This window comes from Mizuhopecten yessoensis, unplaced genomic scaffold (genome assembly GCF_002113885.1).
Source record: "Mizuhopecten yessoensis strain PY_sf001 unplaced genomic scaffold, ASM211388v2 scaffold5185, whole genome shotgun sequence".
NCBI classification, from domain to species: domain Eukaryota; kingdom Metazoa; phylum Mollusca; class Bivalvia; order Pectinida; family Pectinidae; genus Mizuhopecten; species Mizuhopecten yessoensis.
In genome coordinates this window covers 72,483-94,746 of record NW_018405922.1, presented here as the reverse complement: position 1 = coordinate 94,746, position 22,264 = coordinate 72,483, and the positions used below count along the sequence as shown (strand labels likewise).

Sequence of the window (22,264 nt, the reverse complement as noted above, 5' to 3'; positions counted from 1 at the left end):
AATATAGTCACAAATCAACACCTTTTCTGATTAAAAACAAAGGAACTTCTTGAAAATTCAAAGACAACACAACCTAACTTTTCTTGCAAATGGGATAACAACATGATGACAACACAAAGTCATACTTATTACACTCAGTGATAATAAAACAGTATTCTTCTACTACATTTTTAAGAAATGTCTGTTGTCAAGTCTATACCAACCATCACCATTGACAACTGATTACATGTTTTACAGTTTTAGAATTTCCAATGATTATCAAACGACCATTACTCATTTATATCTTGCCAAAACAACCTACTTGTATTCAATGTTCCAGAGTTTATCAGTAAGGTCATCAGAAAGTGGGGGGAAAATCTGAATCAAGTTAACCCTTTCACCACTGTAGACCATAATGGACCCCTCCATATCAATGCATGGTAGAGTCTACTTAAGTTACATAGGGGTGAAAGGGTTAACTGGTACTTCTAGCTTCAATATCTAAATGATATGTTTAGTTGAGTTTTCAAACTTTTTTTTTAATTAGCCCAGAAATACAAGTATTTCTCTCATTTCTCTGTGTGTAAGATAGAGCTGTCCAGGGTAGTAAGAAAGGGGTGGAAGAAATTTCTATCTTACACCCCATTTCACGTGACGTTAATGTCACAATGGCTGAACAATGACGTGACATCACGAATTTGGAAATCTCTGATGCTGCAACGCGGAAAAGATGACGTAATAAAATTAATACCTTTTATGATATATTTACCGAATACATTAGAAAGATGCGATTAATTTTTCAGTGCAAACTTTGTTTGCAAATATTGGATATGCTTAATCTGGCTGACAGGTTCGTTTTCGTCTAAATAGAATATGGAAAAAATTGATATTTTCAAAATGGTAGCCAGTTAAAACTCACTTCCATGGTTTCTGGGCTTATTCTAGTGGCTTTCATGCCCAATGGTGTAAGATAGTGAAATTCTACCGTCAGGATTTTCAAATTTAACAAAACCCTCGGCAATGCCTCGGGTTTTATCAAATCTGAAAACCCTTTGGCAAAACATTCAAATAAATAAAAAAAAGTCCCAGAAATGCCAGTTATGTAGCTAGCACTGTCAATGGAACAGCAGGAGGCCAATCACATGACACATTCTCCTGGATCCTGGTGGTGACACGTGACCAGATGATTTTATCTACTGTAAAATGACAGCCACTTCAGAAGTCTTTTGGTGTAGCCAAACATCATGTGATTCAATGACTGTAAAAGGACTGGCCACCTCAGATTTCTGTTGTTGTAGCTGACGATCACATGACCACAGTAACTATGGCAATATCACAGACGAACAAAGTCATCGCCACGACAACCACATAGTTTATCAGGTCACATGACTGCACACTGTCCCTCTGGTGCTCCTGGCAGTTTAGGCATTCCATTATCATCAAAGTCAAGCCCAGGTGCCTGTCACAAATATACACATATAGACATCATTGTTGTTGAAACTTCATGTTTCAGTTTCAGCTCATAATATATTCAAAGCAGAAAAAAACAGTACTATTCTTAATTACATTTAATACAAATCAACAACACATACATTTAACAGATCTATCATGATAACTCTAATCTATGTTTGTCATTTAATAATTGAACTGCTCTCAGTTGACATTCATAGGCAATGTGAATGCCAACTGAAAGCAGTTCAATATTTATATTTACCATTTTTGGAATCTGTTCATCTCATAGACAATTCCATTACACTTATTATTATTCAGCATTTAGTTCAAATAATGAATGCATTGCATCGTATATGCTTGTTCAATGAATAGAAAAGCTATCGCCCTGAGGATCAGTGGTATCCAATGTTACAATAATGATGTTCTGATAAGGATGACATTAACAATCAGTCCATGGTATTTATAGCCTATATGAATGCCAACTGAATTTGATAGGGTTATAAAGTGGGAATGCCATAGGATGGTAAATATAGGAGAATGTAGGCTAATATTATGACTTGATAACAACAAAGAAGTTGCAACGTATATCATTTACCTAATAACTGATACAAAATTACCTCAAAATAATTTAAAATAGAACTACATTTCTTTGCAATCAGTACATTATAAAATTGCTAAAAAAAATGATGCTACAATCAAGTTTCTGCATTCCATGAAAACTTGCGGGTAGTGGCCAATCCAAAACTGCACAAAAAACTTGCTCAAAACCTTTAACCTCAAGCCTTAACATTTTTTAACTAAGTCCAATTATAAAGCTGTTTTTAGCCCCTAGAATATAAAAATATGGTTCAGCACATTGCTTACACTCCATATAAATACTTCAACCTTATAATAGACAAAAGCCTATTGACAGTGGTGATCCAACACTACACAAAAAACAAAAAAATGACCAAAAACTAGCCTGAAGCTTGCCCCATAAACTTTAACCTGAAGCTTGCCCCAAAAACTTTAACCAAGTCCAGTTAACCAGTCTTGGCCCCTAAAACTCCATATAAATGCCTCAATCTTATAATAGACAACAGTGTATTGAGTGTGAAGATCCAACACTGTCTAGAAAAAACTTGCCAAAAACTAAAGCCTTATTGAAGTGGGACGCTGAGGTGACTACATTAGCCCCCTTATTCTCCGTATAGGCGAGCTCATCTTCGCTAGCCAAGTGTTCGCTTCGTATACACCCCACTTACCCTTGGCGGATATAGCCGTGTTTTCATAATTCCCTCCACTGCCACTAGCGGATATACCAAGTTATCGCTCTTCTCCCAAAATACTTTTAACCAATCAGAATGACCGTTACATACAGACTACATCGGCGTGTTGACAAAAGTATAAATGACAGAGCAATATGGAAACAATCCAAAGGCAGCACACATATTTTCCCAGGTCATCATTTACATGTGGAACAAAGTCAAGGATTTCCACCAACTGATTTAAAACTCCAGAAGTTTCCCCAAAGATCGTGCGCCTATTTTTTGGGGGCAAAACACTCTGACATTAACGACAATGTGCTTCCGTACAGGGCGTCGCCATTACTGTTTTCCTTCGTCAACAGTGCTATATGTAAGATGCGAACGATTGGCACTGCACTAAAATTTGAAGGCTCAGTAAACACGGCTATATCCGCTAAGAGTAAGTGGAGTGTATACGAAGCGAACACTTGGCTAGCGAAGATGAGGCAAGCTATAAAGAGGAAAACATAATATGAAAAGAGGATTTGCTCACCACCTTTTATCACACATGTGCTGACCGTAAACATAACAACTTACCATATCACCAACAATGTCTTTTGGAGGTTGACCCAGTTCTTGCATCTATCAAAACAAAAGTGTCATTAATATTACAGAGATATTCACAGAATTCTGGATAAAAATCTAAAGAAATGAAGTTGCTATAGCGATGACACTGAATAAGTCGATGATTTTCTATAAATAGCAACAGTGATCTTGGCCTTGACCTTGGAAGCCTCACATACAATTCATCAGAGGAATTCTCATATTTGACCCTTGTTTATAGTTTAGAACAAAATCCTTCCAAAAATAAAGTTGCTTGAGGGATGCCACTGAATTCAGATGGAACCACACTGGACGGACACCAGTAACACAGTATGTCCAACCTAAAAATGACCAGGGCATAAAAATGTGCCAAAATTACATAACCTTTAAAAACAAATTTTGCCAACTTTGTAATATCACACAAAAAAACTTGTTTCCTTTATCATCCTCAGAAAAAAAGGGCAGGTAGGTAGGCATTTTTTTATTATTTTGGAAATATTCTTACTATGCTTAATATATATATATAAGAGTTCTGACTTAAACAGCGTATATCACTAAATGTCAGTAAAAATTTCAAGGTTTGCATAAAAAACAATTACCTTTTGCATTTTATCTACAATCTTTTCAAATCTCAGCTTTTTCACTTCCTCTGTTTCAGAATCTTTTTCGTTTTCAAACTCCTCACATATGTCCTGTATGATATCGAGCTGGGACTTGTACTTATCTAGTTGTGTCTTCTCCGTCTTCTCGTGGTTCTCCTCCAACCATTTGGGATACTGAAGTCACAACGAAATATCCAGAACATATTTAATGGTTTCTTCTTCAATATATTATACAGTTTGTAGATACCATAAATATTCTCGTGGTTCTCCTCCAACCATTTGGGATACTGAAGCCACAGGGGTATGGATCGCTTTACTTGTAATATTAAAAAAAGGGGTCTCCTCTACTAAAAACTTTTTTTAGTAGAGGAGACCCCTATTTTTAATATTACAAGTAAAGCAATCCATACCCCTGTGACTGAAGCCAAAAACAAAATATAGAGAACATATCATAACTCATTCACCCCTAAAGACACATCTGAACTCTTCCAATTCAATGGTTGGAATAGTTCATTATAAAAATTTCAGGGGTGAATGAGTTAATAATGCTTTCTCCTTAAATATCATATACAGTCTGCAGATTACATAAACATTCCTATGGATGCCAAGTAGGAGTGAAATCATTGTAAAAATTCTGACAAATGAGTGAATTTTTTTTGATATTTAGAGGTAAAACCATTACAACATGATTTCACCACTGAATGGTAAAAACAGTGTATGTATTGGGCCATGTAACTGTACATAGTCACAATCACATGTTGTCATTGTATTTGATGTCAAAATCAAATTTAAGTCACCATTGCAGTAAAAATGATCATCTCATCAAACTGGACAATTCCACACATTTTACAATTTCAGTGACGCCAAGTCTGTAACTGATTAACACTTTCAACACTGTAGACCATAATGGACTCATCCAGATCAATGCATGTGAGAGTTTACTAAAGTTACATAGGAGTGAAAGGGTAAACCACTGCAGCATTCTAATTAGTAAACCCTAGGTTTTACAATCACACAAATTCTTAAATAATTCTATTGAAATATAAGGATTGTTTTTATTTTTATTTCAGTTATGGATCCCTTTCTCACAATGTGGTGGTTTTAAGTTCTCTGCGCTATTTATAGCCCTGAGACTATACTAGCCATGAAACTAAAATGTTGTCGAGGTTTAGCTTGTCATTACATTCCTGCTCTACCTATATGTTTGTGTAAGAATGGCAGTAGACCTTTACTAGTACCAGGGTTTGAATGCCGCTCTAGCCCCGTTGAGTTTTTACACTCCGGACAATATGCTGTTGATTATATTTTGCTTATTCCATTTTATTGATATTTCAGAAAAGTCCCACAAAGGATGGTTTTCAGAAATAATTTATCAGCGCTATAGTCAGGGAACAGTACAGTCTGACCACGGACAGGTTTTACTTACTTTCTGTGACATTTCCTTGAGTGACGGATACAGTATATCTTTAGACAGTAAGTTTTTCATCATCCCTTGCATCATTGGCATGAATCCGTCCTGTCCTTCCTCCAGCCCCATACTGGTGAAGGCTTTCATCAGCTCATCCTCTGACATCTCGTCCTGCAAGATACAAGTTTATCATGTTTTATTACTTACTTACTAATAAATACGGGTTTTTTGTATATGCGATACGACACAATTGCTCTAACCCATATCAGCCCTCGCCGTATCACACCCCAAAACCCGTATCAGNTCTCTATATATACTAGAACACCTGGTACACATAGACAGAAATTGGACAAAAACTACAATTAACCTTTCCATTATTGCTGTTTCCATTTTCTGGGACGATGAGAATAATATGCAAACAATATGACACATACCTGAGCCAAATTTACAAACTCAAGCTAATATTCAAAGTTCCAAAAGAGAAAGATACGTGAATGATAATGCCTCGTTTCCAAATCTTTCCTTTGTAGATCAACGGAGGTAACTGTAATGCTGGCAATATGTATAATAGGAATTTTGTGACACAGACCAGCATTAATTTCACCCATAAATAAAATGTCATTGCCCCAAAGAAATTCATTTGAAGCTGACAGTGTCAGGGTATCAACAAACTTGTACAACAACATAAGAGTGTCACACCTACCCCTAGACCCTCCGAGTTCTGGGCCAGACTTGACAGAGTTTGTGATAGAGTGCTTGCAAACTCTTGTTGTGCCTCTGCTGAATTTCCTGTAAAACAAATGTTAAAGTTGTAAAAAAATTGTTCAGTTTTATTCCTGTTTTATGAAAACATTTCTGATTTTCACAAGTTTAACATTTGCCAGTGTATTTTTACATGATAGCTATCTGGGATGATCAGTTGTTCAGTGTTTTTGTAAACTAAATTTTACAACAGCCTGTTCCATTATGAATTGGGAAAATATAACTTATATAAAAACATATGACTAATATAGGAATATTTTTTTCTCGACTCAGACAAGAATGTTATTAATACAATGATTCATTATATTTATCATGATATGTCACTCACAAAAATTTGACTTCTTATAAGAAAACAGGTTATAATAAATTCAATATGGATTTTGTCTCCTCCTTTGAATCTTACTGACTTCCTTTAACTCCAGCCACGCTCGCTATAATTCTCATTGATCCCTTATTCCGAGTTATCTTCTCTTGGGAGAAGGAATTGGTTGTTACGTCACTTGTTTATGAGAGTAACGTCATCAATTGTTGAGAAAACGACGTAATTTTCTCACACAAACCAATGACGTAACAATCAATACCTGTTCCCAAGAGAAGATAACTCTGCAATACGCAAAGACGGAATAACTCTTGCCTCACAACCCATGAATCTTACTGCCCCTTGTAACTGTGGCCTCAGTTCCTATAAATCTTACTGGTCCCTTGTAACTCTTGCCTCACAACCTACGAATCTTACTGGCCCCTTGTAACTGTGGCCTCACACCCTACAAATTTCACTGGCCCCTTGTAACTGTGGCCTCACACCCTACAAATCTCACCGGCCCCTTGTAACTGTGGCATCACACCCTACAAATCTTACTGGTCCCTTGTAACTGTGGCCTCAGTTCCCACAAATCTTACTGGCCCCTTGTAACTGTGGCCTCACACCCTACAAATCTCACTGGCCCCTTTATTCCTGTAGAGTATCAAATAACAAATTATAAAACAATGAATTTAAGATTTCCTGTCCCACTACATGCAAAACACTGGATAATTCCACTGCAGGTTTTCCATACCTGTAGCAACTTCCCCGTAATTTTGTTTCCGATGGTTGAGTTTGGCCAGAGAAATTTGGTTTGGTTTGGTTTAGTATTGTTTAGCATCCTATCAATGGCTATGGTCATTTAAGGACGGCCTCCCCTGTGTGCAAGATACATGCGTGTAGTGTATGCGCGTGTGTTTTGGGAGGCTGGGATATGTTCATGTTTGTCTCCTTGTGATAGCGCGGAACTGATGCCGACTTTATAGTGCTACCTCACTGAAACATACTACCTTTGACCAGGTATCTTAGTTGGTTAGAGTGACAGTATAATGATTGGAGGTCAAAGGTTCAAATCTCAGTCTGGGAACACTACTGTTGATATTCTTATTGCATCTTTATTATGTTTTTCATGAAGTTTTCCAAGGTATTTTTTTTTCTTTTTATAAATAATTTGTTTTACGCTCACTTTCGCTCTCTACACCCCTGGAAAATGTCATAGCAAAAATGAAGGCACGTGGCTAGCTATTTGACTGGTGCCGGGGGAAAAAAACCTGACCAATCACTGGTCTGATACTTGTCCTTTAAAGATTACAAAGGAGTGACACCCAAACTCAAAGCGTCATTTTTTACCTTTACGCGACCGCGAGATTCTTTTGATGTACATCAATTCTCGTCTCATCCACAAGGTGTTGCACACTTAGCCATCAATTTTGCTATGACATATTCCAGGGGTGTAGAGAGCGAAAATGAGCGTAACACCTGGATATCGAGGATGTCGAGAGAGGAGCTATGACTTAATCAGCAAAATAGATGTTTTCAGGGGTGAAAATCACTACGGAAACTTCTAGCTAAGTAGTATAATGGCTACTACAACCAAGTAACAATCTAGGTAAACCTGTCACCTGCACTGTCAGCAGACTCAGAAAGTTTCTCTATCTGCTGAAGCAATGCTGGATCACCGCCCATCAAGTTCTTCATTGCATCCTCAAACTGTTTACTCATCTCATCCGAAAACTCCTCAGCAAACATTTCTGACATCGGGTCAGTCTTGTCCTCAGAACATTTGGCATCCTATGACATACAATGTAACAGTGATGCAAGTGTTTTTTTTAATTAATCAATTTCTGTAACAAATTAAAAACAAATATAGTGAACAAACTTTGATATTTAGAAGGAAAGCAGTTTCATTACATTTTGGTACATTTTAAAGTCCAATCCTTACAACTAGGTTTTAAGCTAGCCAGCAGTAAAAACTTTCTTGTGAAGTAAAGAACCGGTCCACATTTGAATGAAGGGTACTACTATAGGAAAAAATTTCCGGTAAACCCTTTATCATTAAGGTGAAATTTAGTGTAAACTTCGGCCTTTTCAGGTACCTACCCCACTTGCAGGAAATCCCCCAGTTGGTCCGAGGACTACAGTTGGCTTTTCTACAGGAGCTGGTTTTTCAAAGTCCTGCAGTGCACCTGTAAGTAAGTAACATTAGAATCAGACACAAACAATTGGATGAAGTCTGTATTATCACTAACACATTTGGTATCTGTTCAATTGTTTGATGATTATCTCCCTTTTTCTTCTTATTATATTCATAGTTTGCACAAATGGAATGGATATATATATATGTGTGTTTACATTTAAGGGTTAAGGGTGTAAACCCATTGTTTAAAGTCCATGTTTTGGAGGTGGAAACCTGAATTCTTATGCCTGTATCAGTTTATCTTAGGTATGATACCAGGAGCAAATTGAAATGTGTAAAAAAAACAACTGTGATAGTTAACATGGAATTGTGCATTACTATATTTTATTACATTTTTACCAGTGAAATATTGAAAATCAATCATTCTATAAAAGTGATATTTTTCACAATATTTCTGATTTGACCAATCAAAATATTGATTACAAACTACCATGGAAAAATTACAAGTGGTTAGCTTAATGATATGCAGGCCTCGAGAAAATCCGTCTGAAACATCAGCCGATTCTTCTACCCAAAATATTCATCTTTTACCTATCAATGGGATATTATTCTCTCTGGGAAACACAATGTTTAATTCCACAGTTAACTTTCATTTTCGTGAAAGCCAGCATACTATGCAGGTCAGCGATTCTAACTATTTGATTGGAGAAAATTCATGTCAAATGAAACACAGTGTCAGCGTCTCTAAGTCCAAACTTAGGCTAAGCGAATGGCAGAAACTATAAGAGAACCAGGGTCATAAGTATATGTTGTTATTTTATTATCAGGATAAGTGGTGACAAAACAACTCTGAATTTTCCCCACTCCCCACTATTGTAGATTCAACGCTTATCAACAACGAGTAGTGATCTGAGTTGATACATAATTAAATTATGATAGTAATTTGGCATACTTCATTAAAAATAAGAACTTAAGTGCCTACTTAATAAAATTAAGTAATTCAAGGAAATCTATTATGAATTTTAACATTTTATTATTATTTTTGCATATATAACTATATTTTGTCGCACAGGGTTGTCTAGATATATGCTAGACGTAAAAGTATCCAGATCAAGTATTGTCAGCTTGATGTGTTGTTTTGCCTTTGAGGGAAGGTTTTCGCAAAACAAAATGTAATCAAAAGAATATCTGACAGTGTCTTCAGTGATACCAAATATCTTCCACTCTCGTGGCTAGTTGTCTGTGTTTACTCTACCTATCAAAACGAGAAACAAATTTTTTCTTACGCTTCTTTTTATGTTTTATAACCACATCCTAGTATTGCAGTTTTAGCAATGTGAATATCATTTCATAAATTTAATACCAATCGTGCCATGTCACAAACCACATTAATAAAAGCAGGCTTCGGTCAAGGTGGACATTGTAACCTTTTTCAGTATGGCGATATATTGAAATAATCCATCCAATATTGCGATTTATTGCATTATCATGTAAAGCAGCTCTTTTATAAATATATATAAGCTCAATCGGTACATTGGCATACTGGGGAAACAAATTTGATCTCCAGTGGAAGAACACTACTCTTTTTCTAGAGCTCTCTGCGATAACTTAGCTTTCTGACGATGAGAGATTTTTATTTATATATATCGCATCGTCAGAGCTATGAAGCTGTCCTATGCCAACTAATGGAGCAAAGTCAAAAGTGCTAATCTGTAAGATTACATATAACTCACGCCTCATATGAGTATATAATATTGCATGATTGTTGAAAAATTGAATCCTTACCAATGAAAAATGCTCTTTCACAAAATTAGCCAAGTCCGTTCCGTCTTGGGGGAAAAAAAATAGCAACGACTACCATTACAGATCATGCGTGATGTTATCCCAATGATCCTTTCTATTTATGGCCTGCATTTAAATATTGCCAAATATATAGTATTACTACGGATGCCTGACTACAATTACCATATTGGGTCATGACAACCATATATAGACCTTTTACCCATTTCTCCAACATGGCAGTCAATTCAGATTTCAATTGCGCTTGTTACGTTAACTTGATAATTTAACGACATTTTAGGCAGAGTTTAACTTCAAGTTATACAGGACATCAACAGAAATAGTTCATACTACAACCCTACTTATGGATGCGGACCAACGGCTGTCGATTGACATACCGGTCTTGCTCCACTTCAAGGTATGGGATCAATTTAATACCAAGCCAGGGCAGAGGAGGCCGGATATTAATATTAGCACTAATCTCTTTCCTACTTTTTCCAGGTCAGATCATCTCTTCTTCTTCACAATCATGTGCATCATTCATAAGAATATTGTCGCACAGTTTGTGCATAACGGGAGGTAAAAACTATCCACGATAGCCAATGTACAATTAAAACGAGTTAAAAACAGATCTATCATCTTCTGTTTAGATCAGCTGGATCTTGCTGATGCTGTGGCCTAAGGCAATCAGCAGGTGGTGCATGCTGTAACAACTGACGATGGTCTCATCCGAAATGAAAGCCATATTCTTTTCAAAAAAAATCTTATAATTAAACAAGAATAAATCAGTTGTGTTATAACACTGACACGTTCACGTGAACCCCTAAACAAGATGCATGCACATTTTACTGTGCTTACATTGCGCGACACAGGTTACAGACCCAGGGGCCAAAGGCCGAAAAAGGGCAGTGCACGAGGTAACAGGCGACCCTTACTGTCTAAGAGGTCATCTAACTCTTTATCGACTCCCGTTTCATTTTCTGGCTTCGCTTCAATCTTGTTGGATGTATCTCCTCCATTTCCAACCGTCTTTTCTTCAACAGTTTCATTTACTTCAACATCGGTTGTAAGATTCTGTTCAGCCATCACGCCTTACACAAAATTGTCGCTTATGCCTAAGGAAAGAAGTCGCTTAAGCTATAAAATAGAAACACGTAATAGTACTGAGAAATTTTATTAGGTTTTGTTATGTTAATGTTTCTGCACTTAACTAGAGAAATTAATTCAGAAACATCAAATATAAATCAATTTCACAAAAGAAAATAATGTCACAAAACAGAACGGCACGAGCTTAGCACGTTTTCAACCTCTTTCGGACCTCTCGTAATTTTTCTCTCACGCCAATGTATTTTACACGACGACCTTGACATAGTGTTCGGGAGATCTTGGATGTTTTCTATGATACTATTGCATAATGAATAAATAAACAAGAGAGTATACTGGTGCTAAACGAAATGCTGTCACTTCCAGGAAATCGCTGCTGTTTGCGTTGCTGGAGGAAGCTGAAGAGAACGACGAAGAAACATAACTACGTTTCATGATATATCTAGAGACAGTGTCAAAGAAAAAAGTAGAAAGACAATGGCTAGTTCATACGTGGACTCATCATCGGATGGCGAGTTCAATAACGAGAATGCTGAGGATCTGTCATATGGGAATCTTACATCGTTACCCGAGTTTTTATTTGAGAGAGCGAAGGATATCAGAGCTCTGAAACTAAACCAAAATGATATCAACATACTACCTCGAACCATTAAGCATTTTTCTAGTCTAATTACATTGGATTTGAGCAACAATAACATCAGTTATTTGAGCGATGAAATCGTACAACTGCGTCACCTCAGGACGTTTATTGCCAAAAATAACCACATCAAGACAGGAACAATTCCAAAAGACTTCGGTCGAATATCTAGTCTAGAAGTGTTGAATTTGAGCGGAAATAACATTAAGGAATTTCCTCATCAGTTTACAGAGCTATTTCGCCTTCGAGATCTTCATTTAGGAGGAAACAGTATTTTGGATGTACCTAACAGCATTAAGAATCTGCAAAGGTGAATGAGATAAAGTGCTGCTGTAATAGTGATGAAGTATATAGAAATCATATGGGATTTTGCTGTAGTCAGGGGAATAGCTATACTACTTTAATACTGTGAAATATCACCTTTGTAGAAGTTATTTTGTGCAGAAAACATCACCGAAATGCAGTGACTATGACCCAATACTACCCCATACTACCATATACTCCCCTAATATTTGAATATTTCAACCCTTAGGCCTGTACTAAGCGGAAAAATATAATGTATAAAGGGAAATAACTAAAAAAATATGTCTCAAATTGACATAACTGATTTACAACGAACAGTCCATCAAACTATTGTACACCAAACAGGCTAGGCCGTAGGCCCTATATATATTGGTAAAATAGAGGCATAACTATAATGAGGAATATTTACAAAAAAGATGTCGGTCTTGGGTAGTATTTTGGTGTAATAGGTAGTATTTGGCAATATTTAAACAATAACTGGTTGTCTGGATGTAATTATTGTTGATATAATTACAAGTGGCCTCTGGCAAATCCCATAAAACCAGCTAGGGTTTTATGGTAGATATGCCAGAGGCCACTTGTAATTATATCAACAATAATTACATCCAGACAACCAGATATTTTTTATATTTACATGTTTTTCTTTTTTAAGACATATTCCTACAAAAACCATTTGCCCTGCCTTAAAATACATTTCAGGCGGCCATTTTGTTTGTTTACATATTCCTACACCTGAAACAGGCAGTTGTAATTATAGTCGAGCAGTTGTAATTATAGCCTATATAATTACACTTGCCCTCTAACACTGTTGTAATGGGATGGCGCGGGGGCAAATGTAAATATTAGGCCGTAATTGGTCACATTGGGCTGTATTCACGGTAAATTGGTGACATATTTTGCACAAAATCTATATTTTTGGAGAAAATACAATATATGGAAATAACTATGTTTTAGTTGAAATTTCACTGTATCAATTTGACAAAGTAGTATTGGGTAGTATGTAGTATGCGGTAGTATTTAGATGCGCCGGTTGACGTAGAAACTTTTCAACCACCTAGCAAAAGGCAGGAAAGTTGTTTGAACACATTTCATGACAAAATTTAGAAGTAAATTTGTTTGTTAAACTAGGCTACATTCGCGTATACCGGTTGAAACGGTATGTGTGGCGCAGAAATTTTCCACGATAAACGAACGCACTTGGACCGTTATATCATATAAGCAGAGCTAAAAATGCACAGTTTCGGAGAATTAAAAACAATATATCAAGAATAATATGCCCTTCTTCCATCCGTCCACTAAATAACATAACGTATCTTAAAAAGAAGTACATGTGACTTGCCATTGTTTAAGAAAGAAATAACGCAAATTGACAATAGTCAGCATTTTAGTTTCGGTCAGGTACGTCTGGACCCCTCAATCTACACGTACCAAATTTTCCTGAGGTCAGCCTCGGTCCAAATCTGTACCTGTCGTTTTCTTTACCGGTTCAACCGTTTCAACCGGATACGCGAATGTAGCCTTAGGGTTGAGGTCTGCTCCAAATCTCATTAACTCTTAAAAGTTTGCATATTATAGATAAATCATGATCGATGATAGAAAATCATGATCGATGATAGAAAATTCATGATCGATGATAGAAAATCATGATTGATTAGTCATAGTCACTAACAAAGCTAATCATCAATTAAATTTATTACTTAGCGTACACTCATTCACTGGGGGTCAAACCAGTACCCTTAACCTTTAGCTGGATGGGTTTTTTGGTACCTGAGAATGGGATGTTTGGCTATGGTTTGGTAAATTGAAAATGTTTAAGTAATGTTAACTCATTCACCCTGAAATTTCATAATGAACTATGCCAACCTTTGAATTGGAAGAGCTCAAATGTGTCTTAGGGGTAAATGAGTTAAACATACCTGGGTATATCGGCAATATGCAAAAGGAGGCAAAAACGTATGAAGTTGTAAAATTAGTCTAAGTGCTAAAACTCTGATGAAATTAAAAAAATAAAATTCTGGAGGTTACCTCAGCATCTTATGTGACCTTACACAGGGCTGAAAGAAAATTTACTGAATTACTTTTGGTTTGGTTTGTCTGTGTTTTACGTCCTATTAACAGCCATGGTCATTTATAAGGACCTGTCAGGTTTTGTTGGTGGAGGATAGTAAGAGTTCCCGGAGAAATACCACCGACCTACGGCCAGTACCTGGCGACTGCTCCATGTAGGCCTAGAACCCACGACCAAGTGGTGGAGGGCTAGTGGTAGCAGAATGTCAGACGCCTTAACCACTTGACCACCGTGGCCCCCTAACTGAATTACAAATGTAGCTATTAAGATGATATATACTTGTTAAAATACACAAATTAAATTTAAGCCTGAACACTCTTCGTAGGAAAACAGTCTTCTGAATCAATCTGCTGCTCTAGAAATTATTTATATTTATGGTTTATCAAAGTTTTAGTACCCTCATTGTATTTCACTCTGATGTACATGTGTTGACAAACTGTTGCCAATGGTGTGAATGATTGCATCAGAAATATGTAAATTGTTACTGTAACAGATGGCTAAAACTGTGAAATGATCCTATGTATACCATCGTTTGACATTAATCCAGTAGATTCCAATCTCAGACTTACAAAAAACCCTCATAGTTAACAATAAAACCAGGTCTGTGGCCACACTGTGAAAGAATGGCTATGTAACTAGGGGCCTTAAGTACACTAACAGTTCGCTCTAACACAACAGACAATTAAGTTTTAGAGAAAGAAAAGACATGAGGTGATATGATACAAGCTTTGGTATCATAATTTATCTGTAAACAGTTTTTTGAGAGTGTAATATTCAATCTGTAATGAATTATACATGTATGTTATTTCCTTACTTTTAAATTTAAAATTCTCGCATGTGGAGATGTTCATTTTGTGACACTCTAAACTGATCACAGTGAACGTGGAAACTATCACAATGCCAAGGGTTTCGAAATATATATATATCTTAAAACTATTGTAAATAAATACATTTTATTCATTTGTGTATTTATTGCGCTAATTTACTCAACACCATATATATATATGGAAGTTTCCATTTTACAGTATGAACTATGATTATATAATTACAAAAAAGGCCTTTAACCTGATTTGAATGTCTGCTTAATTTGTCTGTTACAGATTGGAAGTGCTTTACCTAGGAGGGAACTGTCTTACAGATATACCAGCTGAGGTTGGGGATCTCTGTAGCCTTACCTCCTTAATTCTCTGTGATAACCAGCTTCAAAGCCTTCCACCGACCCTGATCAATCTGCGTCGTCTCCAATCTTTGAGTCTCCATAGCAACAACCTCTCAACGCTTCCTCAGGAGATAGTGTCTTTGAACTTGGTAGAACTAAGTCTGCGTAATAACCCACTGGTGGTAAAGTTTGTGCAGGACATGGTAGATTCGCCGCCTTCCTTGCTAGAACTGTCAGGACGGGTCATAAAAATTGAAAAACTGCAATATTTGAAAGGTGATCTCCCAAATGATCTCATCTCCTACCTCCACTCAGCACACAGGTGTGTCAACCCTAAGTGTAAAGGTAAGTAACATTAAGTAGAAATTAATGACACATATTTTGAAGCAATAGAATAACGGTGATAGTACATCAGTGAGCTGTCTTATCTACATAGGGAAAGACAGGTTCTTCTCTCATTTCCGTGTGTGTAAGATAAAGCTGTCCAGGGTAAGAAAGGGGTGTAAGAAAATTCTAACTTACGACCAATTTCATGTGATGTGACATCACAATGGCTCAACAATGACGTCACATCACAAATTCAATTGCTGCAATGCGGAACAGGCGACATGATGAAATTAAAACCTTTTACGATATATTGACCGCACATATTAGAAAGATTAGATTATTTTTTCTGTGCTAACACTTTGTTTGCAAATATGGGGTACGGAAAATGTGGCATCTAAAAGGCCCCGGGGGGGGGGGGATTAATATTTTAAAAATGGTTGTCAGTTCAAAAACATTTTCATGCTTCTCTGAGCTTATTCTGGTGGTTGGAATGAAAGAAAAAATATTATATATCTATACTCTTTCATGCCCAAGGGTGTAGGATAGGAATATTCCACCCTCTGGATTTTCAAAGGCTCGGGTTTACCAGATTTGAAAACCCCTCGGTTGGAATTTCCCTATCCTACACCCCTGGGCATGAAAGAGTCTTATAATCTTTTCCTTTGCAAAAACTGCAGGGACCTTGACATTTAGGAATTTCAGAGGTCAGGTACATGTAGAATTTACATGTAGAATTTTTTGCTGAATTTATGAGAGTCGAAACATTTCAAGTAGACTGTATTTTCTCTTTCCCTGGACAGGGATATCGATATCCACCATTTTACCGGTGTGAGATTTTCTTATCTCGCCCTAGGGTTGAGACAAGCTACACTTGTTCTTTGCACGTTCTCAACAATTGTATCACGTCATAGCAACAATAACATGACGTCACTGATACAATACGATGATGTCATGGCAACAATACAATGATGTCACGTCGACAATTCAGCCGCATCACATCAACATTGTCTTGCATTGATGTAACGTCTATATAAAATACATAAGAGGGTAAACAGGGTAAGAGAAAGATAATAATTTACCCCCTTGGGAGTGTGACAGGGTGATCTCAACCCTCGGGGTAAGATTCTAAAGCTGTCAAACACTCAGCAAGCCTCGTGTTTGACAACTTAAGAATCTTACCCCTCGGGTTGAGATTACCCTGTCTCTACCCCAAGGGGGTGAAAGATTCTATAAGTCATTTATAACCCAAAAGTCAAAACTCATTTTGGGAATTTAAAAACATTGAAAGCCCTGAAGACTTGGATGTACCTATAGAATGTGGGAGAATGCTATCTCTATTTATTGTAGGCTGGTCCTTTAAAACCAAAAAGTTGGCTTATTTTGGAGAGTCAAAAATACTCGTAAGGGTTTATTGAAAACCTTGAGGACAGAAATACACCTGTTAATTATCAGTGTTGGAGACAGCTTTAGCTATAAACTGTATGATGTATCTGGGTTGTAATTTCACAATCCTTAACTGTAAAATGTGATTAATTCTCCTGATATTAGTGTTGTTAATGGTGCCATCAGTTTTTAAGAAAAAACAGGTTTGACTTATCTGTAAAGTATTCACTTTAACAGCTCTGTTTTGTGGTTGACAGGTGTGTACTTTTCATCACGTGTGGAGCATGTTAAGTTTGTGGACTTCTGTGGAAAATACCGCCTGCCCCTGCTACAGTACCTGTGTTCCCCAATTTGTTGTGATGGCCCTGCCATGTATCCAAATAACAGTGAATCTGACACTGATGAAGAGGATACAGCCCGTGCCAGGTTGCAACGAGTTCTCCTCGGTTAAAATATTTGAAGTGAAAGGACCAAGTGCTTGAACTGGTCACCTATTTAAAGATTGATGTACACTGTTTTATTCGTTTTAAAGATGCAGGTGTGTTGCTGTGATAACGTTGTCTCTTCAGCTAATCTATATATCATAGATTCAATATGAACAGTAATTTTATCTGTGCTGAAGACAGTGTTAACTCATTCACCCCTGAAAACACATTTGAACTCTTCCAATTCAAAAGTTGGAATAGTTCATTAAGAAATTTCAGGGATGAATGAGTTCAGCAATTGTATTGTGTGGCTGTGATGATGAAACCTCTTGGAGTGATCTTTTTATAGATTTTACTACATGAATATTGTCTATTATTAAGGATTCCCGCCACTGCCAAAACTGTAACTATGCGTTAGAAACTTTGTTTCCAGCATGGCTAAGGCATTGATAAAATCATTTCGCAAAAGAAATGACAAGAATTCTGATTGCAGTGGAACGAGGATCCTTAAGTGCTGACATTATTATTTCAAAAGAAAGTTTATTTACATTTTTGTATAATTATAATTTAGGTTCAAGCAGTTCAAGCGGTTCCAATATCTTGTTTCAGAGTTTATCTGACCTGTTAGATTGACCTGATTTTTAAACTTTTAACTAATTAACCAGGCTAGAAGTACATCCAAGATGCTTTTATTTTACAAAATCTCATCAGTTGATATATATATATAGATGGTGTGTTTTAGGTTACTGTTATATAGATATACCTTCACATATTATGTCAATGTCATGTACATCTTACAAGTGTGCTAAGCCATTAACAATTTTGTAAAATCATGGTTGACTACCAGCCCTTAAGGATTTTTTAAGATTTTCCCAGCTGTATTTTAATGCTAGCTTATCTTCCCTTGTTTGAAACTCTGGATCAGACATTCAAGTGGTCAATCGAAATTTTTGTAATGTCTATTTTTTTCTGAATATTTGATATTCTAGAGATGGTAACCAGTCTACGGAACCTTCCAAGGTGCTAAAAATAGCCTCAATTGAGAACAGGCACCTGGCCTTTTTTTGTAATTCGGTGAATTGTGTCAAAGGAATCCAACCAGCTGAAAGGTTAGGGGTGCTTATGTCAAAAGTAATGTGACAGGGACCTTGATGTATGTGGTATAAGATATACAGTATTGGATTTTATTTAGTGGCAAGTGTTACCCTTTGTTGTCTCTGATATTATAAAGTCCACAGAAACTCTTAAAAAGAAGACATACCAGATTAATTTCTGAAGATTATCCTATCCTTTTTCTCAAAGAGGTCCAATGTACAGACGATAATTATAACTAAAGGCTCAACATGTACTTGGCTTATTCCTCAATACAAAGTTGGATGTATTGGTTTTATTCCTAAAATAATATTTTGTACCCGTCATTCCTTCAATAATTAAGATGTATTGACTTATACCTAGATAATACCTATACCGGTATGTAAGTCATATTCCTGAAGACTTGAAATGCACTTCTCTTATTCCTAGATACTTCAAATCTACTAGTCCTATTTTCTAAATATTTCAAACATACATTTTTGTACCAGCCTTTTTCCTGAAGATTCAAATATACTTGTCTTATTCGTAAATGCTTCAAACCTTCCAGTCTTATTTTCTTAATTTTTCAAATGTACCGGTTTGAAGGTCAAATATAGGAAGACATTAATTCCTTTATCTACATCTTTTTCTTTTAGCAGGGGTAGTGGGCTTAAAACTTGGAGTGGGCTTACAAATGACTTTTGTTATGTCAGACAGCTTACTGTTCATAGTGGTGTCGTTAAATCGTTTTACATTAACCCATTGTTATATCCATGTATATACTTTAAATTTGTTTGAAATGTTTTGTTTATATTGGTGACTTGCTGAGGTAAGAACAAGATATTTTTCTTGCTCAGAACAGTTTTTGGCCATGGTGCTAGACATATATTGTTACTTTTTCTTCCAAAAACTTTCTATCCTTATATTATGACAGCTTATATTATATATGTTGTTACTATTGTGAGATCATGCAGCTTTTTCAAAGGCCCCCAGGAGTACTTAATATCAACCAGCTGTGTGGGATGTTTCTCATAACATTATTTGCAAATATTTGTCACTATGTGGTCCAATATTCATTATCCTTAGCAGATTTTTTGATTTTGTTGGGTGATATTGTGTGTTTTTTCTTTTCTTTTTCCCCCCAAAGGATTAAACAATTGTCTAAGAAAAAATAATCATTATTTTAAATGTTTGCATTGCGATTTACACTTTACAGGTAAACAGTTAGTGCTTGTTTAACTTTAAAACTTTTTCAGAAAACATACTATCGAGTATGAATTATCATGAAGTTGGCATACAATCAATTGCATTTAAAAAATCTTAAGGATAAAAAAAATCCAGATTTATTCTTCTAAAACTATAAGATACAAGATGTATCTACTAGTTCAATTTAATAGAAATTTTAAAATTTAAACTCCATTTTGATCTCAACTTCATTCTTTCAATATAGTACACACTGCTATTGGCTTCAAAGTTAACACATTTCCTGTGTCTTATTATCGGTCGCTCAAATAAAAGTTACACATGTATATACAGTAAAACCTTGTTATACTGCCGTCATTTGTGCAGAGAAATTTTGGTGATATAACGAGGGAAGTGTTCTGAACATTCTTTCGAAAAAAAGTGTAGTCAAGGGGAACAACTCTAACTTACTACTCAGTTCTTTGCTCGACGGGTTTGTGGGAGCAGACTTAAAAGGATCAAGGCTGGTCAGAAAACATATGTAACGTAAATATGTTGGCAGTAAGCAAGGTGGCAAATGGAACAAGGAGCATTATATGGATGTTTTACTGTATTTATACATCTTAAATTGATAATGAGACAAATTTATGTACCCAGTATGTAGGGTATATACTTTTTTCTGTTGTGAAATATATTGATTTCCAAAACCAGAAATTTTGATGCATGTGCCAAAAAATTCTGTAACCTTTTTGATTTTAGGTATCTATATTTCTGAAAATATCATTGTGAAAATTATAAAGAGACAAATATAAAACTGTTGAAGAAATACACATTAACTTCGTTTGTTTTATTCTTTCTTCAAATATCTGTTTTCAATGCATTCCCTCAATATACTTAATACATTAATAGATTAAATTCCCATCGAAACTTTATGTTTTTGAAGTTACTGTTAAATATTATTATAAATGCATGTATATTACTGTTATTATCACCTAAATTTATGTGATAATCTTTGTAAATTTTAGTCCGAGAATTTTGTCTTAATTAGATACATTGTAAGCATGAACAGTCAAAACAATATCCAATTACAAAAGTGTATCAGTCATGTTGTATTTTGAGTTGTGAACATGGCAACTATTTCGTAGTTGCAAAGTATATGTGTGTAGGAGTGTGTGTAGAATGTGTAAATAAACAAAATCCATGTCACAGAGGAAAACCGATTTTTGGTTATTCTCAAAGGCAAAAAGTATGTGTTTGTTGGTTAAAAGTTAGTGTTGCTTATAAATATATCTATATTTCAAAAATGATATGAGAAAAGGGGAAAAAATATAATAAGAACGAACACATGTCTTTGCTAACATTATATTACCAGTACTTTGCTGAATTTTGAATTAATGCTATAAAGCAGGAAAGTGTTCCCCAGTCAGACTTTCATCCCACACTGGTATAATCAATCTTTACACTACCTTAATTATGCCCTTACATTACAATTATTATACAAAGTTAAACTTCAGATAGAGTTTCCGGTGTGGAGGTGCATGTCTATAAATGTCTGAAATGTATTATTCTAAATGAAAACATATGTGTGTTTCATAAGGAACTTTTTGTTTTGTGAGCAACTTTTGACTTAGACAGTTGTCTTCATCAAATTTCACAACTCCCTATCTAGATAGAAATCTGCTGAGAAAAGATTAGAAAGATATAAATATATATAAATGGTATTATCTGATGTTTTAAATGGATTAATAATTGATTTGAGGACGTGTGTGGAATTGAGTTGAAAGGCAATATGAATGTATAGCGTGTTCAAGTTACACATTTAAGGTAAACGGCACTCCAACAGTGTTAGAGGTTTACACAGCGAGATACTTTTGACAGGCGCTGTTGCAGTCGGCAAAATCATATCCGATAAAAAAAAAGACCGACCAGCGACCTGTTGTGTTATAGGAGTAAGGTAAAGGGTAACCCTGTGACAGTTATGTGGAAAAAAATATTTCCTCTACTTTAACTTGAAGTATTCTCCTACATGTAAATGAAAAATAAATCAATTTAAAAAAAATCTGATTGTGCCTTCATAGTTTATTTTTGTGGAACATTGTTAACCATTTGCTGTTTAACTGTGGCAATGGAAATCAGGTGGAAGCTGTGATTGCTCATGTAGTACACTTTTGGGGGTAATTATCATCAGATCAATATGTGCGATACACATGCATACACAGCTTCGTTTAATGGTGGCAACTCTAGCTAGTTTCAGGCAAACGAGATGAAACTTAACTTGAACGGAAATGTTTGTAGTGCTTTATTCTGAGAAGGCAATGATCTGAATCGACAAATGATAAAATTGAATCAGTTCATC

General features: G+C 35.8%; 2 protein-coding genes across 2 annotated transcripts; one reads left to right on the top strand and one right to left on the bottom strand.

The window, feature by feature from the left end:
- Positions 1–511: 511 nt before the first annotated feature.
- LOC110450345 (peroxisomal biogenesis factor 19-like) lies at positions 512–11,380 on the bottom strand. Its single transcript, XM_021497823.1, has 8 exons — positions 11,185–11,380; positions 8,434–8,519; positions 7,956–8,124; positions 5,974–6,059; positions 5,289–5,441; positions 3,860–4,036; positions 3,255–3,299; positions 512–1,438 (listed from the first exon to the last, which is right to left on the bottom strand). Exons 1-8 carry the CDS (start codon positions 11,333–11,335, stop codon positions 1,361–1,363), a joined length of 945 nt encoding a protein of 314 aa, XP_021353498.1. The 5' UTR covers positions 11,336–11,380; the 3' UTR covers positions 512–1,360.
- Positions 11,381–11,668: 288 nt separating this feature from the next.
- Positions 11,669–21,972, top strand: LOC110450344 (leucine-rich repeat-containing protein 58-like). The gene is made up of 3 exons (XM_021497822.1): positions 11,669–12,300; positions 15,462–15,865; positions 17,488–21,972. Exons 1-3 carry the CDS (start codon positions 11,831–11,833, stop codon positions 17,679–17,681), a joined length of 1,068 nt encoding a protein of 355 aa, XP_021353497.1. The 5' UTR covers positions 11,669–11,830; the 3' UTR covers positions 17,682–21,972.
- Positions 21,973–22,264: the final 292 nt, after the last annotated feature.

Bases quoted from the DNA above. Each gene is read 5' to 3' on its own strand.
- LOC110450345 (XM_021497823.1), bottom strand. From the start codon at position 11,335: ATGGCTGAACAGAATCTTACAACCGATGTTGAAGTAAATGAAACTGTT. The intron at 8,125-8,433 runs GTAGGTACCTGA...TGTATGTCATAG, and splicing joins GGGGATTTCCTGCAAGTGGG to GATGCCAAATGTTCTGAGGA. The intron at 4,037-5,288 runs GTAAGTAAAACC...TTGTGACTTCAG, and splicing joins TCAAGGAAATGTCACAGAAA to TATCCCAAATGGTTGGAGGA.
- LOC110450344 (XM_021497822.1), top strand. From the start codon at position 11,831: ATGGCTAGTTCATACGTGGACTCATCATCGGATGGCGAGTTCAATAAC. The intron at 12,301-15,461 runs GTGAATGAGATA...TGTCTGTTACAG, and splicing joins AGCATTAAGAATCTGCAAAG to ATTGGAAGTGCTTTACCTAG. The intron at 15,866-17,487 runs GTAAGTAACATT...TGTGGTTGACAG, and splicing joins TGTCAACCCTAAGTGTAAAG to GTGTGTACTTTTCATCACGT.